Source organism: Montipora foliosa, chromosome 12, assembly GCF_036669935.1.
Source record: "Montipora foliosa isolate CH-2021 chromosome 12, ASM3666993v2, whole genome shotgun sequence".
Taxonomy (NCBI): Eukaryota; Metazoa; Cnidaria; class Anthozoa; order Scleractinia; family Acroporidae; genus Montipora; species Montipora foliosa.
The window spans coordinates 23,895,149-23,903,496 of record NC_090880.1 but is presented as its reverse complement, the minus strand read 5'-3'; the positions used below and the strand labels follow the sequence as shown (position 1 = coordinate 23,903,496).

Below are 8,348 nucleotides of genomic sequence, written 5' to 3'. Positions count from 1 at the left end.
AAAACTCAAAAGAAATTTTGTTCCAAGGTGAGGCTAGTGAGGATGATTAGCACAAAGACAAAAGAATTATTTCTTGGCCGCTATTAATTTTATGAATACGGCCTATTAAATACTTTAGGAAAATTCCAGTTAAAATAAATAAGTGTCTTTTTGAAATCAAGGCTTGAAACTTAGGTCACCTAGTGTTTAGTGTTTTGAAATCCAAAGAAAAAAATATTTTTATTTTTTGATCATAGTACCACTTTAAGCTAAAGAGAAGAGCAAGCAGATACTTTGTGATGTTTATCTAATTGCCATGCATTTAATTAAGGGCCTTTCTGGACGAATTTCTGGAAACTTCACTTGAAAGTTAAGTTACAAATCCCAAAGGCAATCACTACTAATTTACCTGAGATTTCAAAGACTGCACCAAGACCAACATCTCTATGAATTTTATTGCATGTGTTCTTATCCTGAAAAAGTTCAATTCAATTTTAGAATCATTCATGATACACATTTTAGTCTATAAATGTAACCCTTCTCATCATGACTCTTATCAAAAACAACCATGGATGAGTCAGGGCTTTTTGTAAGTACCTACCCATCATTATCAGACTCCAACATATCTATAATCTGTTCTTTGATTTGAATCAGAAGCTGTAAACAAGACAAGAGAAAGACAAAGAACTGATTAATATATATTGATTTAGCCAAGCCTAAAAGCGGAGCTCCCATATTAGTTATTCTTAAATTAAGTGAACCTGGCGTGAGCCTGCGATCCAATTGAAAACCAGTACCTGGTCAGTGGTCAGTGGTCAACTTAAAAAAAAAAAACATCTGACCCCGATGAGCTTTAAACTTGAGCCTGCGATATGGTAACATGAGGGGTTAGAAGATATCTTGTTTTGACAGGTGTAAATTAACCATGTTACATTGTTGAATAAAATCTTGATCTCCGCTGGCTGTTGAAATATTACCAACCACATTAGCAATTTGGGTTGGCTCACAAATATATGTTTTACTCCTAGTCTTTCTAAAAATTGTTTGCTTATGGCAACTTTGTTGCAGGGTAAAATACATGTTGTCTCACCTCCCACAAGTGTTCCAGGTCTTCTGATATGGCTTTTTGCTTGCAAATGTGCTAAAGAAAAAACATTTTCTGTACTTGCTTCATATTTTTGTTTGAGGAAACTAACACTTCCAATACACAAATTTTTAATTTCAACTGTGGACAAGGTCATGCGAGTACACATAGTTCACGGTTTGCTCCCGATTCCAACATTTCCACAACACAAAAAATGTCAATACGACAGGCAAAAACTCAGAACCGGAAAACATGTTCAGTGTGCAACTGATGAGTCATGGATACACACAGGAGTTCGCTAACCACAAAAAGCTAGAAAGTCACAGAGTGTGATCCATGCTTCTTGAATGGAAATCCCCTCAGGGCATCCCATCCATGTCACAATGGTGGCACACACCTTTACCATTTCACATATACATGTGTGTTAAAGATGAAACAACAACAATGATATTCAATGTAAGGAGAAATGTAGACTCAGAAAAATATCCGAGTCCCAGATGGGATTTGAACCCACGACCCTCCGTGATCTAGTCAGATGCTCTAACCACTGAGCTACTGGAGACTCTATGGTGAGCAAGGGTCAATTTGTGGGTCCAGTCGAGACCCACAAATTGACCTTTGCTCACCATAGAGTCTCCAGTAGCTCAGTGGTTAGAGCATCCAGCTAGATCACGGAGGGTCGTGGGTTCAAATCCCATCTGGGACTCGGATATTTTTCCGAGTCTACATTTCTCCTTACATATGTATACATGTAACATGATTTAAACAGAGAGGACCCTTATAAAAAAACATGAGACTAAGTTCTGTTGTATTTCAGCTGTTGATGGCATTGTGCATCAACAGGCAATTGGCAAATGCATATTTGACCAATCAGGGTGTATTTCTTGAGATTGAATTAACTTACATGACATGCACTGCACGTGTACTGAACATTTATTTCACGACATGTACTGCAACTTAAAACATGAGCGGCAAGGTTGCGTGAAATTTAAATACTCAAGGGGAAGCTGAGAGTTTTTAAAATCTTACTTTGTAAATCCTTAGCTAGCAATAAGGTTGTAAATACATTTACATACTTTTTTTTTACTCTTTACTAACCTGCAAAGCAAACTTATACAGCTGCGTAACACTAAGCATGACTCGCTTCTGAACAGCAACATTTTCATCATTAAGCATAAATGCCAGGGTATTTTGCACCTTGCTCAATAGCTCAATATCTTTTTTGCTGTAAACATTGAACAAATAATTATTGAGATCAACTGGGGTACATTGTACTGTAGGTAGGTAAAGGGTAGAGTCTGCTCACAAGCCAAGGGGCCCATTAGGCCAGAGCTTATCCCAGTTTCTGTAGCATGAAGTGACTAGGAGTATTTCTCCCCCCCCCCCCCCCCCCCACCCTGGATGGGATGCTAGTCCAACGCAGGGCTATCCACACATGTAGCAATAAATTTGCTAGTACCCATTTATACACCTGGGTGGAGAGGAAAGAGTGTCTTGCCCAAGAACACATCAGACACTAAAATTCTTGTCTTTGATGGATTGGCAGAATAAACTAATTTGCTCATAGGATTTGGTTTAGTTATCAGAATGCACACTGGGCACCACTATGCTGATAACAACGTTTAGATGTTTTACCTGCTTTGGTCTAAATCATGTAAATGGGTACAATACAGAGGCAACTAAAAAGTTAAACTGATCTGATCCTCTGTTTTATCTTGACAATAAATATTTTATTAATTTTAAGGCCTCAACGTTTCAGTGTCCTTTAAGTTCGAAGGTCACCAGTTTGATCTTCACTTCTTGTAATGTCCCTTAAAAATGAAATTCCCTTTATTCCAAGAACTATCACTTTCTCCCTGTAGTGTACTGTACATGTAATAACAAATTGGCTTTTGATATTCTCAGACTGATACCAGCAAAACTTAATCATTCACTTGTGTTTTGTCCAGAAACAAAATTTCTTATACAATCACCTGCAGTCTTTGTGTGTGTGTTGTGGTTCAAACGTTTTCCTGCTCCAAAATGCTTTAAACCAGTTTAATTAATTTTGGATCTACTTTGTTTCAGATGATGATAATGAATATAAGGCAAAAAAAAAAAAAAACAAAATTGAACTGGTTCTGATAATATTATTATTTTTAAACCAAGAAAAAATTTTAACCACACCATGCACTGTACTTCCAGGCTCTCTCCATTGTAAGAACCAAGGGCCAATAAGACATTGGATGAGAAAGTTTGAGTAATCAACCAAGTGAATAAATGATTAAGATTTTGTGCGTAATTGATCAGAAGTAGGGGCCTCATCCGATCAGTGGCTCTCTCTGTAAATCCATAATGCATTTTTGGTCCTATCTGAAAGTGGCAAAACCAAACCCCTCACTTTAAGGTTTAATTACCATGCTTCCTCTATAAATCCAACCACAAATCGGCGAACATCAGCTGATCTGTCCTGTTGGAATACTAGAATTTCCTGTATGCAAAGAGTACAGTTATGTACATCAGTGGTAAATGAAGATTATAAAAACACAGGGAAGAACACAGCTTTTTCCTGCAGCCACTTTTCAAGGCTGCCTGCCATTGTTGGCATTTGATAAAACAGTATTAATGCCCTTTTAATATGTGTATTTTGTCTATTTTGCTCTTGTGATACTGTAAATACCGGTACTACTAATTTAATATGAAATGGAAGACACATGTAAGTAATGAGCAATTCTGGTAGTGTAAGTTAAACAATTGGGTACACAGGGTTTATTCTAGAAATTGGCCAATGAGGGTCCAGTGGACTTCCTTCTGTAATTTTAGGGGGCCTTTTTTCAAGAAAGGGGGTCCCCGAAAAGGTATTTGAAGCTATTTGTACAGACTCTTCCGTAAGAAAACGAATGTTTGTTGAAATTACAGATTTGCAAGTGCTGAACGTGAGATAAAAATGTCTCTAATGCTTTAACGAAAATGAGAAGCTTCTATGCGTTAAATTTTCTCAACATTTTCATTTACAATGTAAGTTTATAGAGTGGTTAAATCAGAGTAGTTGTCAGTGATGTTTTCAAATAAATATTACTTCTTATTCTTGGGTCTAATTTTTTGTGCCCCATTTGACGCTGCAACATAAATTTTATGCAGCATTTTTTTCCAAATTGCGGAAATCCCGCAAGGCCGTGCTCTAGAATAAACCCTGGGTACATGTACCAAAAACTTCTGTAATAGTTAGGGACCTTTAGATCGGAGGATGAGGATGACCACAATTGCATTGTATGAGTTTTCCGTACTGAACATGCACATAAGGTTTGGAGGTCGACATTTTTCGAAGTGCGCTTGCTGAGAACGGAAAACACATTCTTGAACTGATCCTCGTCCTCCGATCTAACGGTCCCTACTAACAAATTAGGAGGACTCATGTACTGTACAACATACAAATCATGTTTTATTGAGATCACCCATTTTTGATTGTGTTGGTCTGGTTAATATCAATTTTTTTTGTGTTCTACTAAAAGTAAAATGTATTTTGTTTGGTTTGGTTAATTAATTAATGAAGGGTTCAACTGGCTCTGAATTTTGTTGAAACAGCTCGAAATGAAAATAATGGTTGTTAGTGTCTGGTTTTGTTCTTGCAGCCATGCTTTTTCTAACGGGTCATGTATAGCATCTGCTACTTGAGAAGTCTGGTGATGATGAACTCAGAGTTTCTACGAGTACATTGCAATCATTCATTGTACATTGGATGACACTCACCGCTATATTGTTGGAGATTTTGGTTCAATATTAGGTCTCACATACTGTACATTGCATTGTTCATATAAGCATGAGTTTTTAATAGCTGTTCATAAAATTTAAGCTTTCCTGTGCTTGATCAAATTTCAAAATAAATAATACATAATACAATTAACTAATTCAAAGAAAAAATAAAAGAGATGTACAGTAAGCCACTTACATCCAAGAAATTATCAAGTAGTGTAGGATCTTTATTAAGTATGAACTCTTGCACCTAATAGGAAAAACATTAAAAATAATAATTGCTTAATTAAAGTACATCTTGCTGTTACTTGTAGGCTCAGTTATCAGTATTCGTGAGGAGTTAAGGTAAACTGGGGTGAATACCACTAACCCCTCACATAGGTTTTGGCTGCACTTGACCCTGACCTTGTTAGACTTACTTAACTTTGACTATTAACATTGTAACAGAAAATACTTCACAGTCTTACCCACAATTTTAGCACTTTAATATAATGATCATTGTTTCTACCAAATTTGACACATGATTGATCTTTTTCTGGTATTTGTTGACAGGAATTTCTTCAGTCAATACAGTTTTTCCATAGATCTTTGCAATACAACAAGACTGTGACCAAAACATTGAACAGCTTAGTAACCAGGCATAAGATCGGATGTGAAGATGGAACGCTTGATACCAGAAGCAACCTTTTTCGAATGTTCCCCCAGATAAACCGCACCCCTGATTTCCTGCGATGATTTTTGGAAAAAAGGTGAGGCTTACATGTATCTGTAGGTGTTTACAGTACGTACTTAAGCCACTGTATCTATGTACAGTATGAAGTCCAGAAAGCATATAAATTTGTCGAGTATAGTAGTAGTAAATTTACCTCAGATTTGGGCAAGAATGTTAGGTCCCTTACAATCTCATAGTAACTGAATTATAATTATGGTAAAGAACACCATGTACTTTTGCAGGCCATGTAATAATTACAGCCTGCTAAATCAAGCAATCACCATGCATTAGGATTCTCTCCCATAACTGTAGAAAGTATTGAAGCCATACCTGTTTCAAGCAGTTCAGTTTGTTGTCTTTTTCAAGTTGGGCTTGATTCAATAAATCAATGACCTATGTAAAAAAAGGAGACATAAACAAAGTTTCAAATTAATGCATACTACAGTGTACATGTATCCTTAATTAAAGGAAGCAAAAAAGAATGTCAGGAATTATGAGTCCCTGGAAACAATCTGATCTAGTTCAGTGCACAAAAAACAGCGGTTACTATAACTGCTGTACCTGACCAGTTGATATCCACCGATATTCATAAGCTCCATTTTTTCTGGGCTGCAAAAGGACGCTTGTAGCAACTATTGGTCACTTGAAAGTTAGTCTTCCCTATAAAAATTATCTTGTTGTTTGTTTTGATTTTATTGTCATACATTTATTACTTCTACATAACATAATTACCTCATTGTTATATATAATAATAATAATAATAATAATAATAATAATAATAATAATAATAATAATAATAATAATAATAATAACGTGCTAACCAACTGTCAGAAGTGGATCATATGTGCTAACCAACTGTCAGAAGTGGATCATATCACAGAAATGTGAAATCACCAAAAAAGTTCTACAGTTTTTTTTTTTCAGTCCAGGAACTGTTGCCTAGACACTGTCCGCAGCAAGTTTCAAAACAAATTGTAAACTGGAAAGCTATTCAATACAACAGATAATAATAATAATAATAATTATTATTATTATCATCAAAATCATCATCATCATCATTATTATACATTATTTTGTTCAGTATTTTGCGTGGTTTGTCGTTTAAAGTTAACTTGAAAGTTGAAAAAAAAAAAGCAGAAATCATACCAGGGCTACACCTGCACCACCAGCAATAATAATATTATTCACACACATCGGAGAACATTTGCAGAACACATCAATGACTGAGGACAGAAGTGAGACTGTTTATGACCATGTTTTGATACAAACTGCTTTGCTTTGTTATGCAAAGGCAAGCTAGTTTCCATGATAGCGGCATAATTTATATACATGACAAAAGAAGTGAGGTGTGCATGTTTTGCTACCATTCAGAGGCCAGGTCACTAAGCAAACAAATGTGAATGGTCTATTAACAGCTGAATCAGAGAATCCATGATATGCCAATAAGTAACAGGGTATTTTGCCGAAAAAGCAGTGCTATCTACTATTATTCTAAAATAATTATGGCCATCCAACAAATATGTCAATCGCCATCAAAAGCTTACAAGGCTTAGCAAAAGATGATTAAAAATTAATAGTTAATTCTTGTATTGCACAATATCAGAACTTGTTCACGGCTACCGCTCATGAGAAGCCTTGATGATAGTATTAAACTCATACATTGGAACTGTGAATATGCAACCATTGTACGTACAGCTCAGGAAGCTGCTGGGGAGCTCAAGGAATCTAAAAATAACTAAAATACAGGATTGAACTGGACAAAAATCTATGACTGTGAAATTACGATGCACTTTTGTCCACCACTGCCGTATCGAACCATCTGGAAGCTGGTCAAAAGCGAGTTCATATTACATTTTTATTGCAGAAAAGGGAAGATACAATGTAATTATCAACACCGATAACCGTTCACTTAGAATAAAGAAAGCATTACGTTCTTCTGTTAGAACTACTAACCTTCTCAGACGTTGAGTCTTCAGCAGAATTCTCTCCTGATGCTGCAAGACTGTCAACATCTTCATTATTAAAGAATTGTGAAGCGACCGACAGGCGAACACGTGTCCGACCTTCGGCCGCCATCTTGGAACGTGTGAGCCCTTTCATCAAGTGGCCCGCGGAGACAGTACAAGTGCTATATTCGTCGTGTAGTGGACGTGTAGTGAACATCTGTTGTCGTCGGCAAATTATAACGAATAGAATGGCGGAATATTGTTTCTTTATTGGCCGGGAAATTCATTACATTAGATGACACGATGGGTCTTCTTACCATTTTAAAGAAAATGAAGCAAAAGGAAAAGGAGATGAGGATTTTAATGTTGTATCCTTTAAATTTTTTAACTGCCATTTCTAGACGTCTGAAAACGGTAAATTATGGAGGTGGTTAAAAGTTGAGAATGTTGTTGAAAGTGCCAAAATCTTAACAAATGTCCAGACGTTTCGGGACTGTGCCCTTCATCAGTGGAATTTTCGTATATGTTTGGTACTTTCAGCAACATTCTCAACTTTTATTTTCTTATTGTAGTAACAAGTGCCACGCAGCATACGAAGTTTTTAACTTCTTTCATTTTATAATTATGGAGGTGGTACATCTAAAATCAGCTGTTGATTTTTTTCCTTGACGATACAATCAGAGGGCTTGATAACGCTGGTAAAACAACAATTTTAAAGAAGTTTAATGGCGAAGATATCAACACAATAGAACCTACATTAGGATTCAATATTAAAACTCTGGAACACAGAGAGTAAGTGAAATGCATAGCTGTATGGAAGATATCTGTTTACAATCGTTGCTTTTGTAAAAAAAAAACGGGTTAAAATTTGCCAACCACAGGAACAAAAGACCCT

The 8,348-nt window shown here is 36.1% G+C and overlaps 2 protein-coding genes across 2 annotated transcripts in view; one reads left to right on the top strand and one right to left on the bottom strand.

Moving 5' to 3' along the window:
• LOC137979256 (symplekin-like) overlaps positions 1–7,614 on the bottom strand; it is a 203,657-nt gene extending 196,043 nt beyond the window's left edge. Inside the window, exons 1-8 of the mRNA XM_068826475.1 lie at positions 7,461–7,614; positions 5,838–5,900; positions 4,992–5,045; positions 3,460–3,533; positions 2,162–2,288; positions 1,070–1,120; positions 581–636; positions 389–452 (exon numbers count right to left, since the gene is read on the bottom strand). Of these exons, the coding sequence (XP_068682576.1) occupies positions 389–452; positions 581–636; positions 1,070–1,120; positions 2,162–2,288; positions 3,460–3,533; positions 4,992–5,045; positions 5,838–5,900; positions 7,461–7,607 (636 nt within the window). The 5' untranslated portion in view covers positions 7,608–7,614. The remainder of the gene's footprint in view (positions 1–388; positions 453–580; positions 637–1,069; positions 1,121–2,161; positions 2,289–3,459; positions 3,534–4,991; positions 5,046–5,837; positions 5,901–7,460) is intronic.
• A 48-nt stretch (positions 7,615–7,662) lies between these two features.
• Positions 7,663–8,348, top strand: part of LOC137979261 (ADP-ribosylation factor-like protein 2) — a 16,256-nt gene continuing 15,570 nt past the window's right edge. The window contains exons 1-2 of the mRNA XM_068826483.1: positions 7,663–7,821; positions 8,135–8,245. Of these exons, the coding sequence (XP_068682584.1) occupies positions 7,757–7,821; positions 8,135–8,245 (176 nt within the window). The 5' untranslated portion in view covers positions 7,663–7,756. The remainder of the gene's footprint in view (positions 7,822–8,134; positions 8,246–8,348) is intronic.